The 20,368-nt window shown below is 35.7% G+C and overlaps 1 protein-coding gene across 7 annotated transcripts in view; it reads right to left on the reverse strand.

Annotated features, from left to right (window-relative positions):
- The window catches only part of LOC100888090 (myosin-9), a 52,163-nt gene that overhangs the window by 10,233 nt on the left and 21,562 nt on the right, over positions 1-20,368 (reverse strand). For 3 of the 7 annotated variants that reach the window (XM_030987177.1, XM_030987176.1, XM_030987182.1), the window contains 10 exons: positions 19,917-20,144; positions 18,106-18,198; positions 15,766-16,020; positions 11,485-11,541; positions 7,738-7,807; positions 6,868-6,980; positions 5,867-6,019; positions 3,936-4,073; positions 3,387-3,470; positions 1,003-1,119 (listed from right to left, as the gene is read on the reverse strand). In XM_030987177.1, the coding sequence (XP_030843037.1) occupies positions 1,003-1,119; positions 3,387-3,470; positions 3,936-4,073; positions 5,867-6,019; positions 6,868-6,980; positions 7,738-7,807; positions 11,485-11,541; positions 15,766-16,020; positions 18,106-18,198; positions 19,917-20,144 (1,308 nt within the window). The remainder of the gene's footprint in view (positions 1-1,002; positions 1,120-3,386; positions 3,471-3,935; positions 4,074-5,866; positions 6,020-6,867; positions 6,981-7,737; positions 7,808-11,484; positions 11,542-15,765; positions 16,021-18,105; positions 18,199-19,916; positions 20,145-20,368) is intronic. The other 4 variants (XM_030987178.1, XM_030987179.1, XM_030987180.1 and 1 more) reach the window with 4 other exon arrangements.

A 20,368-nucleotide genomic window follows, 5' to 3' on the forward strand; every position in this document is an offset into this window, starting at 1 on the left:
ATATATTACTCATTGCGGATGTAGTATTAAAAATAATATCGCTAGTGATATTTGTTTGTCTCGCAATGTATGGTCAACAAGGGATCTAAAAGAATTTTCAAAATGTTTTCCATAGTTATACATGCATTTGGGGATTTGAAATGTGATAAGAATATGAATGCGTATGTCAAAATATCAGTACAGCCATGAGGGCTAAGATTTTTTTTTCCAGATCCAAAAAATCAAGGTACTTTTTAACATGCCGTGACGATGTGAAATGAAATATCTAATTCTGAGGAAGTAAACTTCCATTTCTCCAAAATTACATCTTTTACTACATACTATCAACATCATGCATAATTGACAGTAGAGGTGTGGGCCACAGGGGATGGCCACAAATGGGGTCCAATGCTTAGTTAATTTGTAGTGTGACTTTATGCAACTTTGGATTTTTTTCTTTTTATAAACATGTATGTATTTATCAATGTTTTGCGTTTAAAAGTGATTTTTGTATTACTGAATCAGTTATCGTTATTGTTGTTGTTTTTTTCTCATAAAATAATAATTCATAATAATTACTTTTACAGGGGGGCTTACACCCTATAAGCTCTGCTTTTTAGTCGGCCCTCCTTCCCTTTCAATTTCATGTATAATTTGTTAATGTATTGTATTGTGCAAATTGATCTATATGTATATAAATATGTGAATATGTTAAAATGTACCATCATTATAAATATGAACGATTGAAAGAGGAAAAATAAATGAATTGAATTGAATTGAATTGAATTGAAGACTATAATATTTCCTTAACTATTTATATATTCACACTGGAGATGAATTTGTGTATCTTATAAATTGTTTTAATGAAGTTGCAAGGTCAAATGGGGTCAGATCAACAGAAACTTGCTTGCTAATTTCATCGCTGCACACTGCCTGATGACTCAGCGCACACTATTACTACAAAACAAACACAAGCACATATAGTGAAGAGTTTAGAGCCCAAACCAAGCATTAATTATTAACCTTCCTCTCTGCAGCCTGAGCTCGCTGCTGAACTTTACTCAGGGTAGTCGTCACGGCAACTGTCTCTGCATGATGCATATCCTTTGCTGCTTCTTGGTGACGATACTGATTGGTTAACTGCGGAGGGGTCAAAATGGGTTAACCAATGAGGAATGGTGTTACATAATGATTATGCAGGGATTAACAAATGGGGAATGGTTTTTAATACATGATTTGCAATAACATGCAAGGGATTATTACATGCCAGGTTAGTAAGTATGATGGAATGTCCTGTTCTGGAAATGGTACTTTTGTTTTGTTTTGAATCCTCTAAAGAAAACTGGAGAGAAAGTGCTGTTTCTTATCAATTTGTTTTAAAATGATCAATATGAAAAATGTGCGCAAATTTGGTTTGAAGAGCTGAAGGTGTCCTTCCAGATCTTACAAATTTACAAGTTTCTATGCACAGCAAAAGTAAACAGAACTTTTAGAAAATCTGATAAATTCCTTACTTAACCATTAGGATTTTCACAAAGACGACTTCTATGGATGATTTACAATATTCTGTATTTTTGAGTGTTTATTAGACACTTGGAAAATTATTTCATTCATGCAAATATATGCCAACCTTCACCAAAACAAGAAAAAAATAATCAAACCACGTAGGCCTAGTGCTGACCAGAAATATTGAAATTGGAACTCCATCATTAAATGTATTAGACATTACCTGGTGACGTTACTTTTAATTGAGCCTTGTCATTTAATTAGTGTGAATACTGGACATGCATATAAATATTTACAGCTTAGGTATACAGGTGTTGAAGGTTATTATGATAAAGGGGGTTTGGAACGAGTTTTGATAAAAGAAGGTGATTTGGTAAAATAAATGTGTAGGGATATTAAGGTTAACGCCAGAATAGATGGTGGAAGGGGATATGTCGAAAGGGAGTTGTGGTGAAAGAGGCGACATGAAAGGGGGTGTAGTATAAGTGCATATGATGAAAAGGGTGTAGTGAGAGGTCAGTAGAATGGGGGTATGGTAGAGGGGATATGAGAAGGGAGTGGAGTAACAATGATATGATGAGAAGGATGTTAAAGTATTAAAAGTGGTGTAGTAGAGGTTGTTTGGAGAAGAAAAGTAGTGCTGGGACTTAGAGAGAAAAACCTGGACTGCAAAATCTGCAATATTTTGTTCCGGAAACTGGAGAAACAGGAGTATCTGTTAAGTTTTGATCTTCAAGTAGCGATGAAATTATGTGCGTTGTCATGCCATGCCTACTATGCTGTCAGAAGCGGAATTACGCGATAATAAAAAATATCTATCATCTGTTTCACTTGAGATCACAATTATTCCAGTTGGCCTAATGTTATTACAATGATTTTCAGATAAAGAGGTGATTCAGAATTCTAATCTATTCAACCCATGTTCCATTGTGTTGATTGACTTCCATTTCACTTATGTTTCTTAATTTTTCAAGACGGCCCAAAATAAGTTATGAGCATCGTTAGATCTTCTTCTTCTTCTTTACGTGCCATGTCCTGAGACGTTGGCGACCATGGAATGCCACAACTCTCTGTCCCATATTCTATGAAGTAATTCATTCTCCCCGATAAAGAAGTGATTTGCTATTTTTATCCTCTTACTTCCATGTCACTAACATTACAATTTCTGTAGAAAGGCTAGACATAAGTATGATCATTATACAATTAAAAAAAAAAAATCATTTTTTATTTAAATCAATTCAGCTGTTACTTGAAGGAAAAAATTTTAAAGGGCATGAAATATATTGACATCATCCGGTCAATATAGGTAACAAAATAAATGTTAGAATAAAGAAAAGTTTGCATCAGATCATGCAAGCGTTTTAACAAAGTTTTTTCCAGTTTTCACAGATTCTACTTCCAACCAGAACCAGCCAGGACATAGACCGTAAGCCTGAAGCAGAAGGCTCCTGGGCTTTGGTCTGGTTTGACTCCCAGCACTAGAAAAGGGATGTGGTAGAAAGTGGGTGTAGTGGGTGGAAGCCCGAAGCAGAAGGCTCCTGGGCTTTGGTCTGGTTTGACTCCCAGCACTAGAAAAGGGATGTGGTAGAAAGTGGGGGTGGTGGGTGGAAGCCCAAAGCAGAAGGCTCCTGGGCTTTGGTCTGGTTTGACTCCCAGCACTAGAAAAGGGATGTGGTAGAAAGTGGGTGTGGTGGGTGGAAGCACAAAGTAGAAGGCTCCTGGGCTTTGGTCTGGTTTGACTCCCAGCACTAGAAAAGGGATGTGGTAGAAAGTGGGTGTGGTGGGTGGAAGCTAGGGGCTGTGGTAAAGATACTAGGGGGTAGAGTGGGAGAAAGTGGTTAAGTTTGGGGGGGGGGGGGTAGCATATGTAGTTTTAGTTCATGATTAGATTCCCTGCTTACCCTTGTTAATTCAGACTCCAATTCATGTTTGGATTTTTCTGCCTCTGACAGCCGGTCCATCATGCCTTTCAATTGGCTCCACAGCTACAAGAGAGAGAATTCATGTACATAATATAACAATACATGTTCAACTTTTGACCTTGCATGCATACAATTCTACCACACGATTAATCAATTCTAACATTGCAATCTCTCAAACAAATAGATGTACAGTACCTAAATTTTTCCCTACAACCAGAGAAAAAGAAGAATAAAGAAAGACAATAAAATTGAAGATGATAACTGATGAGGAGAAGATGAAGTAAAGAACTAGACGACAAAATAGGAAAGGAATAAGAAGCAGAGGATGAGAGAGATATTAAAGGGAGAGAGAAATCTAAAAAAGATTAGATTAGCCAGAAAAAGATGAGGAAGATGAGGTAAAGAGGAAGGGAAAGGACAAGATTTGATAAACAAGGAAAGATGAAATGACGGATGAAATGGACTATAGGAAGACGATGGGATAAAAATAAAAAGAAAGAGATGTCAAAATACTGTGGGGATCATTACCTTGGTCATTTCTTCTTCCAACACCTTGTTCCTCGACTCCACGTCTGACCTTCGTCTTGTTTCTTCATTCACCTTTTCCCCTGTTCTGCTTTCATCCAGTGAGAGCCGTCCTACCTCTCTCCTCAGTTGGGTTATTTCCTATTTTTATCAACATAGATGTATACAATTAATCATCTTTTAAAATGAAATGATGCAATATCAGAACAACTCATTTTGTCAGCAAGAGTCTACCATCCATTAAAGGTCTTATAATCATTTAATCACAAATGATAATAATCATCAAATGATTATTAGCCCTTATGGACAGTAGACGAAATGGGCATTAGACAGACTGGCAATTAGACCGACTGGCAATTAGACAGACTGGCAATTAGACCAAATAAGTGATAGACAAAATGGGCATTAGACAGACTGGCAATTAGACCGACTGGCAATTAGACCAAATAAGTGATAAACAAAATGAGCATTAGACAGACTGGCAATTTGACCGACTGGCAATTAGACCAAATAAGTGATAGACAAAATGGGCATTAGACAGACTGGCAATTAGACCGACTGGCAATTAGACCAAATAAGTGATAGACAAAATGGGCATTAGACAGACTGGCAATTAGACCGACTGGCAATTAGACCAAATAAGTGATAGACAAAATGGGTATTAAGACTTATTGGATATTAGACCAAAAGGAAATTGGACCAAATGACTATTAGCCGAAATGGTTATTAGACCAAATGATAAGTAGACAAAATGATTACGAGACCATGTGGATAGTAGATGGGCTGGGTGTAGACCATATGGGAATAGACTAACTGGGTAGTAAATGGCAATTCACTGTCTATACAAGTAAAATGATACTTGTACATCTAAGGTAGATGGTAAAATATCAGGGAAAATGAAGCTTTAGATTTCAGGTATAGATCTTCTGAATATATTAGCATAATATTAGCAAGCAGGCATATATTGTTAGCAATGTTAACGAATTTGGTTCTCTTATACATGACCATGAGCAGATAAAATCACAAGTTATCCTCTATTTGACTTCATAAACTAACTTTAGAATAGTTGATGACTACTGAATACCACACACCCTTCTCCAAACCATTAGCTCATGCAATAAATGGTGTTACTTTCCAATGTATATTGATTGCAGACTCTGTGATGCTATTGTAACCCAAGGTCATACCTCTACATGAAGCCTGTCTATAAAGACCACCCAAGGGCAGGTAATCTTTATGTACAGGTTCCTTTAATATACATTATGTTTCAATGAGAAACCATTTTCAAGGGAAACAAAAAGTTTGCTCTTTGTAAACAGGTTGTCACTAAGACAGGTTTAACTGTATTTGCCAAAATATATGTACATCTAAGTCCACAGTATCTTGTGTCATATTATACCAATTACAATCAGACTCTAGTTTATTAAGTGATTATGTTATTAAATTGGGAGTATTAGTGTATGCCGAAATACAAAGTAAAATTGCACATTTCATATCAATCTATAATAATAATGATCTTTCTTCCTGAAATGGAAGCTTTTATTACCAATCATGTGAAAGAATATGTTTTGACTAATACATGATGATAACAATTTTGCCGGGCGGGAAACCGCCTACTAATTGATATATTTGGTAAATTAGTTTATCTATTGGTATGTGAGAGATAACCGCATGTGTCGCGCACGTGTGCGTAGTCCCATATACATCTTTCTGTGTACAGTGCTTGTAACTTTACCAAGACTGGGCCAAATTTCTGATCATTTTGATGATTCCAGAACCTTGCATTTCACATAAATACTTATATGCTAGATGATCAACCTTTTCTGATCGATTCCACAACATTTCTTTCACAATGCAATCGCATGACCATAACTGGTCTTTATCTTTAATACTAATTAACTCACTTAACTAATTCAGTCATGTCTATTAATTACCTGGTTTTTGGTACTGAGGTGTGTCTCAAGATCTTTAAGCCTCAACTCATCTCTCTCCAAGGTTTGATTCAGATTGGTCTTGTCTTTAGCTGCTAAAGCCTTTTCCATCTCTAACTCTCTCCTCACAGCTAGAAGCTCTATCTCCAATTTATTCTGATACACCAAATAAAGAAAAATCACGATGACAAAAAAAAAAAACAGTTGAACAGAAAGTATGAAAAGACCATTTTTTAATAGAGGTCATGTTAAAAATTGTTTTATTTTGTCTGTTACAATGGTTTTTAATAGTCAAAATGTGAATTGCATACGTTAATTGTTGCTAGGTAGGACAAACATCATGGATGAAAGCTAATTCACTTGCATATACCTAAATCATTTTCATGCAACGTAAATCTGTGCAAGCTTTCTGACAGTCAAAAGAAACGTTTGTATGAGAAATACCGCTTTGGAGCAGTAATATGGATCCAAACAATTGTATCAATCGATTTTCAGACAAGTCACCACGAGCCAGGCATAAAGGTATAAAAACATAGTTTTTGAATCTTTCATATTTTTTCATCATTTTGCTTTAAAAAAATTATATAGAGATAATTTCAACTAACACTGTACGCACGGAAATATGTAGTACTGATATGGTCAAACACTTTTAAATGTGTTTTTCTAGAAATGTACTGATTCACTTGCTATGGATTTGTTTGTGCCTGTCTTTAAGGGGTGTTTCACAAAGATCTCAAGTCAAACTTAACTTTAAGTTGGACTTAAAAATTATGGAGAGCCATTTGTAGTCTAAAAATAAAAATCAAGTACTTAGACTGTTTAAAAATTCCACATCAAGAACAAGAAATCTCCTTGATAATAGAAAATATGAATGATTTAAATCAACATTTCTTGCCTATTAAAATAACTTTTACAAAATATTTTTATAGATGCTAACTGCTTTCCATAATTGCTAAGTCCAACTTAGGACCTTTGTGAAACACCCCCCTGGTCAGATAACTCACTTGTCCATCTCTACTACTATCATAGTGCTTAAAGAGCTCAGCAGACCTCCTTCCTAGCTCTCCTTGAAGTGCATCTCCTGAATGCTCAGACATCTTCAGTCTGGATGCTAGGTCTGATAAGGACAAATAATCACCCCTATTGTTATAAATACTCAAGCTTGCAGTAAAATAACATATCATGTCGTAAATGAAAATCAGAGAACGATTGAGAAGTGAAGGAAACGTTCTTGTATTCAGCTGCTATAATCAATGACATACAAAGTCATTTTTCCTGGTTTATCTTCATTGCCATTGGATGCTACTCACATTAAAACTAAATACTCTTTAAATTTTTATCCTTTTACATGTATTGCAACAGGTTAAAAATAAAATTGTAAATATAAAAACAAATACCCTCGGTACAAAAATACAGAGAAGATGATTTGTACAAGGACTTTTAATAGGGCATGAAAAGCACTGGGATGGGATTCATCAAAATAAATCATGACACAACACTAGAACTAAATATATCCCTCCTTTGTTCTTTCCTCCCAGTTAACTTCACTTTGTCCATTATTTTTACTCTCCTTTCTTCTACCTGTTAAAATTTCCATTTTCCTTTCCAAAAATATATATTTTCCATGCTTAAGATGTATTGGAAGGGAGAGTGGAAGGAAGTAGACCTACAGGGAGACCCAGAATCAACTGGGAAGAGAATATCAAGAGCTGGAGTGGACTAAAACTGCAAGAGTGCACCAGAATGGTAGAAGATAGAGTGAAATGGAGAGATGTTGCAATCAACCTCCGAACCGTGAGAAGATACTTAGATAGATAGATAGATAGAAGAAGACATTGGATTCAAACCAATATCTCAAGACAGTCGATCCTTACCTCTACTTTTTCTTTTCTCAATGTCCAATTCTTGTTGCATGTACGTCTCCTTGCTTAGACTTGATTCCAGCTGTTACAACAGAAATTAATTACAGACAATGAAAATATACTCATGAATGTTCTCTTTCAAATGAAGCCTTCCATATTAAATAACAGAATTCATTATATTCAAAAATTTCCATGTGAAACATCTCCAGTATAGGGATAAAAGAAAATCTTCCTGCCAAGTCTTTAGGTCAATGGAATATCATGCACATTTTGATGACAAATAAGGAGATTGGGCAACAAAATGATTCATTCAAAAGTTTTACAAAATTAAGGATCTAGGTATTTCATAATTTATTTTGTTCCCTTTCTTTCTTTCCTTTTTTGTCATATTTTTTGGTGTTATTGCTATTGTTAATGACTTATTGCTGATTAAATACATTGTATCTATGACTGTCTTAGCAATGAGCATCTGTACACGTTCATTTTTAAAAACACATACATGTACATGTAATATGGACAAGTTTGGCTACCGGTACTCAATTACAATGCTTTAGCTATAACAATCCTAACTCCTTAGTACGATTGTATTTCTTGTGCTCTTAAAGGTAATACAAAGTTTTGGTATGGCGTCATGAATTTGGTTCAAATGAACATATTGGAAGCAAATGCGATTCTAAAATGTTCAGTGATCGTTGACGCGGTTAAAATCGAGTCTGAAGTGATGAAATTGTATATAATAAACTCTTTATGTTGTATAGCTCCCTCTCAAGGTCATGATATTAATTTAGCTATAAAACATTGTTTCTTGACTACAATCAACCGATTTGCTATTACCGTTTGGAATTTATATATCACAACTACATATTCTGAAATTGTCATAATCGCAGCTACCATCGTATGGCAGTAGGCGCTCTTTGAAATTTATCAAAATTTACCGGGAGCACCGGTAAATTTTTATATTCAATTTTTCTCGAAAGCAGAAGTGTTTTAGGGGCTAAATCTTTTAGTACTTAGAATACATCCACAGGGGCATCTAAATATATCAAAATTGTAAAGAATCACTGTCCAGCCAATTTTCAAAATTTACCAAAACTTTGTAATACCTTTAATAGCTATCAGGTATGAACTATATACTACACACACAAATTGAAGCCTTTAATTTAACTCAGCTGTATGCTATATAACCTACTCAGAAATAAATAATTAACTATCGTGTGTAGTTTATAAATCTCACTAGTTTTTCTTTACATTGCTACATATCTATACCTGTATGAAGCAATGGAAAATAACCCACTACCTGTAGTATTACAAACACAATGTGCAGCAAATCACACTGAAATAATTACTGAGTTCAGTTCAAAGTTCAAATAGCACATACATGTAATCATACAATATACTAGTATAGAAGAAAATGAACAAGTAAAACTGTGATTTAATTGTGCTATTGCATGATAATGAAAGGACACATGCAGCTACTGTATTATACTTGAATATTTAACTTTTGTATCATAAAAATGTGCCTCATTTGAGAAAAGAGAAGATGATTACAAATTAATAAGAACAGAAAAGAAACTAAAGTAAAAGAACAGATATAGTATAATGCACCACAATGTTTATCTTTGGAATACCAAAATTGGAAACTAGACGAAAGAATAAGAACGGAGCTTTGACTGATAACTTCTTTCCAAACTATCACGTGAGAAGGAATAAAATGAGAATCAAGTAGGATCGATGGCGCTAGTGTAGTTCCGTATCCATTTTTTTAGCAGATTCATATCCATTCTTAGCAAAGGAATTTTATTCCAATTTTTTACTAATTTTAATCATAATCATATATTGCATTTTCCACCTGAATTTGGATCACATCCGACATCGGGAAGCCTCTGTTTGGGGCTTCGATGTCGACGTCGTCGCTCAGTATCGTCTCCGCGCTATAGCTTTGCAACTCAAACTGAAGCTATCAGTCTAAAATTATGCAAGCTTCGCGTATAGTTTATAACGCACATGCACGATACCATAAAGCATACACAAAGTTTGCATAATTTTAGACTGATAGCTTCAGTTTGAGTTGCAGAGCTATAGCGCGGAGACGGTAATAAGCGACGACGTCAACATCGAAGCCCTAAACGGAGGCTTCCCGAAGTCGGATGCGATCTAAATTCAGGTGGAAAATGCAATATATGATTATGATTAAAATCAGTAAAAAATTGGGCTAAATTTCCTTTGCTAAGAATCGATATTAAACTGCTAAAAAAAACGGATACGGAACTACACTAGCGCCGGATCGATTACTGATACATAAAGTTGAGAATAACATAAATTGTATTTAAAAAAACATAAGTTATACAAAAACAGAGTTGACAGAAATCCAATGAGGACACAAACAAGCATTGAATTTCTTGAATACATGTAAAAAGACAGATTGAAAAAGAAAATGAAGAAATGAATGACATATCTAGTAAGTGCTTAAAATGAACATGCAGGAATAGCATAACACGAAATGTACATGCAACATATTCTATTTTAACATTTTCAGTAAATTACAAGATATAAATAATGATATCTACACATTATGAAGTTCAACACAGAATAAATATACCAATTGTTTGCTGAATCAGCCACAATTAGATGTAAATCATGCAAGATAATAAAGAGAGGATAATGAAGAAAGAGAATAATGAAGGGTGCATTATGACATATTGCCATTACTCTCCAAGATCAAACATCATGCATATCAAAGAAGATAAATGATAGGCAGAGATAAGCATACCACAAGAAACAAAACAGCTGATAATATGAAAAGATAAACTCCATGAAAGTAAGACAACTGAAATAGCTTGATGAATGCCAGTAAGAAGTGATTCAATACATGTTGTAAAGGATTGGAGCCAAATCAAATATAAAATTCACTCATAAGCATGTACATGTATGTGAATGTACAGAGGATAGAGAGACATAGCAATGACAGCTTGGTGATGAGAAAACTGCTTTCCAATTGTGCTGATTTATCTGTTATTTCAGATAGCTGCAAAACTTGATTGGATTTTACAGGTCTGATCTACATGTAACTGTCCTATATAAGGATAATTAGATGGAAACATAATTAAAGGAAACCTCACCCAAACGAAAAAGTGTAGGTATGCTTAAAGATGAGTTTTATACCTGTACAATATTCCTAATGAAAATATACAAGAGATATATAAATAAAGATATTCTTTGCATGATATATTGTCTTTTACCATGACATATGAGCGCAGCGATTTTCTTCATGACATACCAGGTAAACTTTGACATGAGTCAAGCACCAAGCTCTAATTGAAAATTAATTCATAAAAACTCTTTTAATAAAAAATACTAAAATATACCAATTAACAAATCAATTTCATTTATGCAAAATATTCACCCCAAAGAGCACCAACTTATTTATGCAATTTGCGTTAATACAAAAGATAACGGCATGTGAATCAAATATTTCATCGCCACGCACATGTGGGAAGGAACATCCATAAATTTAAATACATTTACTTGATAAACTAAACAACTTTGCATAGAACATCACGTTATCAACAAAATGGAGATGCCCATGTCATGTTGAGAAACTTTACATTAAATGCCATGAATATATCTCTTTAATATTGATAGGCAAGAATACAATAAATCTCTCAGAATACCTAAAGTTATTTCTTGGGGGAGGTTTCCTTTATAAAGAATGCAAATGATGAAGAGACTATGAAAGAGAAGAAGAAGTTTCATTCTCACTGATTGTACAGATGGTGATGATGACCTGAATCTTGGAGACAGGAACTTTACTTGTTTCTGAATAGGGATATGAGAGTACAAGGTAACTTCAATATCAATACAAAATAAGTAACAATATCTGATTAAATTTCATTTTCAATACCACAATGGAACACAAATGTGAGTGAGCTGATTGCTTTATCTTGTCTTAAAGTGTTAATAACTACAAAAAACAAATTTGTATTATGTGGTCATTTTCCCAATATGTAAGCTTAATTTTTGGGGAAAAACAATGATTTATCAAAAGTCTTATTAGATTTGAGATACATTTACAGTACAAAGAGAACCTAAGGTTTAATTTTATAAGCATACAGAACACTGCATGGTTAGACCCCTGTTGAAATCTGCCTCTTTAGTATGAGATCCATCAACGGCCAAAAACATCAAAAAGCTGGAAATGATCCAACAAAGAATCGACACATCCAGCATATCATCAATGTTGCAGGAGCTGGGATGGACATCACTCCAACAGAGACTATAACACCTTCGTCTTGTGATGTTCTTCAAGATCTACAACCAGCTAGTTCCATTCAAATCTGAGGAACTCATCACTGAATCCACCAGACCAATACAACAAGAGCTGTTCACACACAAGGATATCTCATACCATAATCCAGGAGTAAGTAACATCAAAACTCCCTTCTTCCCCAGAACTGTGAAAACATGGAACACCCTCCCAGGCAAGGTTGTGACAGCCCCATCTGTCAAAGCCTTTTGTCTCCAACTCATGAGAGGCTGCAGCAGCAGGATCTTTAACAAAACTTACTAGATCGACCCTGGCACCGATGATTCACGAAATCCAGACTATGATGTCTCCATATCTAAACAGTATGTGCACTAAACAGAGGAAATTTGATATTGAATGTACTGTGTACAGCATGTACAAAGCCACCCCTTCATAAATAATTGATGGTACGTCAATGAAAGTCCATCCCATATAAATATACTCAGTGTTCCAGGTTTTCTGTTATCTGCCAAAAGAGTATTGTCTCTGTAATAATATGTTAATGCCCATCTGTCTTCTAGTAGACAAAATAAATCATTCAAGGAATGCATGTTCTGGTTGATTAATATCTTCATAAAAATCAAAAGGATGAAAGTCCAAACTGTACGATTGTGTTGCATGCCAACCCGAGAGAACAAGGTATCTGATCAATCATTAACAGAAAAGCAGATGCCTTTAAATGCAGCTGGAGGATCACAATTAATGTACGCAAATTATTTCACAAGAATGCAAAGTGCTTGTCTCCCTTACACCAGCCAACAGTAAACCTGGACAAAGTACCCATAGGATATATTTCCAATACTGGTGAATGCAGATGCCAAAAGTTTGAGCACAGTACACCGACTATAACTGTAATATATGTAAGGCTGCACATAGCAAGAGCATCATCATCTACCTTGGTAGAGATACACCGGCCATACTCATTTCTTCCAGGATGCAGAGAATCAACAAATCACCAGGTATTAGTCCCAATAGGTTGAGAAGCATCATGCAACTACACCATAACATGCCTGATGGAACTTCTACCAGTCTCGCCTCAACTATCAATCTTAAAAACTTGGATAGACCATACTAGCAACAAACCAAACATGACTTCACTGTAAGTAGCAACTCTCAATTTTTAGCTGATTGCATGTATACCTTTATAGTATTACAAACACTTGCAAATTAATGCATTCACAGAAAGCTTGGTATACTGCCATTATCTACTTATTTCGTTTAAAGAGGAAATGAAAGACTCTCTCAGTATTTATATTTTTTTAATATCTCGCTTTCTGTAAATATCATGAACTGAATTAATATCACTCATAATTGTGAATCTTGGAACAGTGCTGTCATAAAACAAACCTTTGCGAACAAAAGCAAATTAAAGAAAATTGGACATCTGTGTGCCTAACCTACATGTATAAAGCCATACAGAGTAAACATGTGTGAAAAGAACCAATGTTAAGAATAGCTCAAGCTGGATAAAAATTTCAGTAAAGCTTATGGACAATTCCATAAAAAATGTTCACTAGCCGAAAAATTCATAAATTAGCAATACCTCAGAAATAAGTGTTCCACTGAGGCAACGTTGGTATCAAACAAAAGAGCTGAATAAGCTCTTCACTTTGAGTGATATATAAAATCGAGAGAAGTAAGTTTATAGGCATGATTTTCTCTGGAAAATGTGTTATACACTACAAAAACTTACCACACTGCATTTAGCACAGAGCAGATCAGGCAAGAACCTAGAGTAAACCACGCTCTGCAAGCAACAAGCTATCCCTTCACCAATATTTGCCATCTCTAAATCTACTTTCAGGACTAAAGGATCTTAATATTTCCAGGATGCAACAACAATGACTTCGGCAGTGCTCGCCACCAATCAAATTCCAGATTCCCTAGAATAAAAATTCAACACCTTTCGCAAGTTTCACTGACAATCAAGGATTTCATTTCATATTGGAAGTAGGAGTGCACCTGCAGTCAGTTTCCTGTTATTTGTTGCTCTCATATTTGGATGTGAAGTAGGACCTTACAACGTGGTGAAATTTTTGCTTAACGTGATGATAAAACACCTGCCTGCTTCCCTGCTTGATGGATCACCGTTTAACATATATTTATAATTCAACTCTTTTTCTACCTCACACCTTTTACCTCACACCCCCCCCCCTCCCCCACCCAATGTTGAAATTTGTCACTTTCGCCTTTCTCTTCCTCCTCTTTTAAAAAAAAATCCTCGCTCAATGACTTTTCTCCTGTGTATTTGTGTATTCTTTTTTATCTATTTTCTGCTCTTTCCCTATATCCTCTTTTGCTCTCCCCTTTCCATTCTCTCTCTTACCACCTGTTATACCCTCGCTTTTCTCACATTTGTTCTCTCTTCCTTATGCTCTCTTTCAGAGTTCATCCACAGCATTTACCTTTTTCATTCTCCTCATGTACATGTGTATTCCATAATGTCCCCCCCCCCCACACTTCTCCTCTCTCTTTCCTGCATGCCTCCATACTCCCCTCACCTAGCTCAGGATATCAAATCCTAGATCCATCCCCTATTTCACTCTCTAATCAATACACTCACACTCCTACTGCTCTATTAAAGGGAGTGGGTCGTCAGTTTTCAGGTGCAGAAGGACATAATTCGCCGACACCAGATTTGGTGGAAATACAATTAATGTGATATACATAAGGCATTTAGGTCATAAAACTAAAGGCTAATCCTGGTGATTGACAACGCCTGTTATTGGGTAAACACCTGAACGATGTCTAATTCCCCATGAGAGCCGACTACTATGCATCTTTATACTAGGACATTCTCCGCTGTGCACTGTTCCCAGAAACATGTACATGCAGTGGACATGTATCCAAGGAGAGAGAATATTCTTTCTCTGTAAAGGCCTTCCATATTTTCCTATTAAAAACCTTGGAAGGTCCAGACCATGCAGGGATCTCATGATGAATATCAACTGCCATGGTGCGGGCAGGGTGATGGGTACAAGCAGCCGATGTCCAGCAACACGTATGAATTGGAGGGCATGAGCCAATTTCAATGATGAAGCCCTTCTTTATCTAACGAACTTCACAACTTCTCAAGGCCAACTTGAAGTGCAACTGAATCATAGGCAAGACGATTTTCATGATGAACTCTTCTTTATCTAACAGACTTCCCAAATTTTTGATGCCCATACTTGAAGAATTTTGAAGCTCAAATGAATCAGAGGTGAGTCAAGTTTCATAATGAAACCCTTTTTTTAAACAAACATTGGAACTGCTTTAAGCTGTCTTGAAGAATTTGAAAATGAATCGTAGGTGGATCGAGTTCATGATGAAACCGTTTCCTCGTCTAACGATGATCACACTTGTGTCAGACCGTTCTAAAGACTTGCGGAACTCATGTTGATTGAATGTAAGTCAATCAACATAAATCACTTCTTTGTGTAACAATGATTGCACCTACCTTGGGCCGTCCTTCAGAAATGACAGATTAAAGTTTTCTTAATCATGCATTACACATACTTATATCCTGCAGTTTCTGCCACTTCACTATACTTTTCTACCCCATGCTGGAGATAGCCTGGAGCTATGTCAAGACAGAAGCGTTATGGTTACACAAAAATTTCCTATATTGCTTCCTCTCACGTACATGAATGGCACCCATCCAAGATAAGGTTTCTGCTCCTAGCAAATCAGAGCCTAGATCTATAAGACCTTAGTGCTAGGAGCATGATACATATCACATTAATGGTTGGTCCTACCTTATCAGAGAGCTCCCTGTTCTCCTTGCCCAATAGGTCCATGGATCCCATCCATTCCTTGTGTTTCTGCTCCTTACTGATCATAGCCTGGAGCTCATGTGCTAGTACATCCCGATCCTTCTTCAGTCCGTCTACCAGATGCTCCAGCTCTCCTATGGTCTCCCTATGACGCTCCACCTCCTTACCCAGGATACTCTGCTCCACCTGAAGCTGATCCTCATACTTGTCCTTCTCAAAGCTAGAATCACTTAAAATCTGATGAAAAATAAAAATAAATTCCCCTTATAAATATCCTTTCTTTTAATTGCCATACAAAAGTAACCTTTAAAATATTTGTTATAACATTAAATTATCACAGGTAAAAGTGGGAATAGTTCTAAATACTTTATGGCGAAATCAGTAGATAGGCCCCTCATTTAGAGAATATTTGTTCCTTTAATTTCACTCTGCCTCACATATGCTACTAACCAAGGGTATTTTTCTGAAATCTGTCTCATATCTTCCTTTTAGTTATTAATTTTAATAGTTAAATGAAAAATCTTAATTATGAAAAGACACTGGTTAATTCTAAACACAGTTGCCTGGATACATGCTGATCCAATGACACCTGTGAAAACACCAATAACTTATATTCATTCTCAGCATTTGGTATGAAAACAGATTTACTTATTTGAATATATATTTATTTGGTATCATTTCAAAAGGGTAGCCCCATCAGTAGTTAGAATACTGTTATACATGGGGGCCCTGCATAATATTAAAAATATTGAAGACATACATATACATATCAGGATGGTTTTCCAGGAAATTTAAACAAAAACGAACAAGAATTTAAATCAATATGACCTACATTTAGGAATCGTAGTGAACAACTATTTTTCTTTACTAATTACTACTTCAAACACTACCGCTATCATTAGGTTGCATACACGGTGGATTATGGACAATTAATGAAGTAAAAAGGGAAAATTACATCCAATATTACATGTGTATATTTATCCAGAAATTATATGTGAGAAACAAAATGTAATTCAAGGGAACTTCCTTCAGAATCTTCCAAGCAAACAAAATATATAAGTACAAAAACTGGCATTGTCTGTGTTAATAAAACTAAACAATAGTATTTGAATATCCAATATATCTAAAATATATGGGATACTTAGAATACAATAGTTCCTCACTTTAAGTGTCAAACATTAGATTTGTGACATAAGCATGATCGGAAAAAAAAGGATGATCTTGCTCACTCACATGAAATACAATAAAATATGTATAATGAGAATATGAAAGTACTAATAAGTAGTCAACACTTGTTTACAGATTCACACCCTGCTCAATGAATTCTATTAAACTACTGTATTTGCCGGCGTAAAGGCCGCAGTATTTTTGGAAGAGAAAATATCAAAAAGTCGGGGTGCGGCGTATACGCCGAAACAGTAAAAATCGCAAGTCAAAACAGCACGTCCATTATTTGCAGGCAACTTCATACAAAAAAATATATATTAAAAAAATTGACTTGAAAACACATCGGACAAGATCTAGTCTGAACCACGTCAGCAGCAAATTTGAAGAAGTTATCTTTTTAATCGTTGTGCAACCAAAGAAATAAGAAGAAAACTGACCAGAAACTCGTACTAAAAATCGTACTTGTAAAAATGTCCTTGGCTTAGACAGCGCATGGCCCGGTAACCAAAATCATACTTCGCTCACACACTCTGTGGTGGGGAGCTACCGGGCTGGGAGTTGCAACAAATCCAACGCAGCTTCGGAGATTCGCGCAATTGTCGGTGTTCTTAACTTTTCAGTAAGATAATTCTGAATTATAATTGAGACTATCTAATTAATTAAAGCGACAAACTAACCTCGGTAGATCTCTAATAACAATACAAAAGCTTGTTTATTTTCTCCATTTGGCGGTACGATAGGGGTAAGACCGGATAACATTATGGCCACAGCTTGGTTATGGCAGGCCATTCATGTTTCTGTATGCATGCAAAGCGCCCTCTAGTGTCCAATGAATGTGCTATAATCTGCCTAAAAATCGATGAAGATTTGCTAAATTACGATCATTTTTTAGGTAAGCTTCCTGTAAATTTATAAAATGATTGATAATTTTGGTATTAGTTTGTACGAAAAATAGAGTTCTACGAGAAAATTATGATTATTTTCTTTGGTCCGTTTTTTTTTTTTTCTCTCTACGAAATGTCAAAGTTGGGGGTGCGGCCTATGCGGCGGTGCGGCCTTTACGCCGGCAAATACGGTAAATATATACTATCATAAATATCATATTCCAAAAAATGTTGATTTTAATTAATCCATATATATTTGTTCAAAACCTACCCTCTTGTTTTCTGCTTGTAGCTTGAAAATATCCAGTTGGCTATTGGAGAGCAGTGTTTTGGAGCCGTCCAGTTCATGGCTCAGGATGTCCAACTGCAGGAATACAAAATGATGATCAAGTCCTGGGTCCAACTGATCATACAGTCAGGTAGGCCTATATCCAATTGATCTTTACTTATTGGTCCTAATTCCAGGGGTGATAGATAGTGAGCACTATAAAAAAAATAGTTTTTTTTTTCCTCAACCACCCCCTCCCCCCCCCCCCCCTTGAGTAAAAAAAAAAGGATTCAGGAAAAAAATAGCATCTAACAACATTCCCCCATTTTGAGTAAGAAAATTGGGAAAATTAAGGAAAATAAGGGAAAAATTGGGAAAATAGCAGTAAAATCTGGAGGAAAATAAAATAAATCAGGAAACTGATTTAAATCGGGTAATTATCAGGCCTGTATAAATTCCCATTAGTCATGAATCCGTTGGTTTTCTTTCTCATATTTCATATTTATCCCATTGTATCTGTATTATCATTACTTATACCACGCTTTTCCCAAAAGGCCCAAAGCGCTTACAGTAAATGAAAATTTAAATTACATAAATACATGTAATAAGAAAAACAGTCTTACAACTACAAACTGCAAAAAAGATGAAAACCAATGAAAACCTAATCAGAACCACAACCCTACAACACTGGGAAAATGTAGTCCTTAGTGGTTCTAAAGATAGCGCAATATTAACAACGCTAATACAGCCCTATATTGATGCTTAAGGATGTTCCGCAGTAATGTTTGTGTACACCTCAGCTGCACAGCTACATGTAGGGCTAACTGATCATGTATTTAATATGCACTATACCTGGAACTCCAGGTACAAAGTGCACAATGTATAGCCAGCTGGCCCTGCGCAGCTAGGGTGGGCACGAGCATTCATGCAGAAAATCATTCTCAGTCTCGCACCCTCTTAATAGATTCATGTTCCCAATTTCAACCCTCCTACTTGAGGCAAATCAAACTCCACACTCGAACATGATGTAAAAATTAGTTTGGACGTCCTTGATCAAAACAGTTACTTTGTCTTATCATACCCCATCACCCTGTGCTTCACTCGCCACTTATTGTGCAGTGTAAAATCAAACCACTATCTCACAAGACTGAGTCCCGGATACCACATTTGTCCATAGCAAGTAATGAAGACAGTGATGTCTTACCTTGAAAATCTTATCTCTTCCTTTAAATCCAATATCTAAAAATTTCTTTAACAAAAAAAAGACCGAAAGAGACACTTGGAAGAAATTCAATTTTGTATCATGTGTTGTGCAAGGAAAAGAAAACCTCCTGCATATCGAGTTGCCCAGATATTGCAAGATATTAAAGTAAGTTGCCATGTGTCTCATCTTATCCTACCTTCCCATTATCTACACTACCAAGAAGTTAATTGCAATTTAATCCGCTAAATGGACAATTTACCACATACCTAAAAACGTTGTTTGTATCTTTCCCCTCTTTTTTTGGTTTGTGACTTTGAAGGAGTTTGATTGTCTTCTCCTGTATATTTTATGAATGTTATAACAAAACAAATTTCTGTTCATATAGACAATAAATACATTGAGATTAATTGATTTTTACTGAGTTCACTTGAATTGAATTATGATACATTCCATAATAAAATAGGAGGAACCTTTTTTTGTCTGCATATTCAGAAAGCCCCTCCATCACTTTGGCATTGGTTATTCTAAAATAGATTTAATGATATTTGGCGTCAGTTTTAAGATGAGCCGACAACACACTGTCTATAAAGAATTAAGCATCTGTTCCTACCTTGTTATTGAGCTGTTTCTCATTGTCACGATACCTCTTGACAACCAGCTCCCATTTCTCCTCGGTGGTTGAGAGCTTCCTCTCTAGTTCCCTGCACTTCATCTTCTCACTCTCGAGGGATATCATGGTCTCTTCAAGGCGACTCACACACGTCTTGTTCTGCTTCTGAAGTCTCTTAATCTCTTCCTGCAGATTAAAGGAGCTTAGATCTCCAGTAGACGTTGGCTCCTACAAAAGTATGTGGAAAATAGCATGGATAACATGGAGCCTTTCCATCTTCTTCTGGAGCAAGAGAGAGATTGAATTTCTAAAATGTATTATAAACAAGACAAATGCGACTGCGTCTCCAATATGTCTCAATCGAAACTCAGTTAAAATCATGGCTTGAATTATTCTTAAAATATCACAATGAGAACAAAAAGCCTAGATAATTACATGTCAATTGATCTGTA

This window comes from Strongylocentrotus purpuratus, unplaced genomic scaffold (genome assembly GCF_000002235.5).
Source record: "Strongylocentrotus purpuratus isolate Spur 01 unplaced genomic scaffold, Spur_5.0 spur5_scaffold_16, whole genome shotgun sequence".
Lineage (NCBI taxonomy): Eukaryota > Metazoa > Echinodermata > Echinoidea > Camarodonta > Strongylocentrotidae > Strongylocentrotus > Strongylocentrotus purpuratus.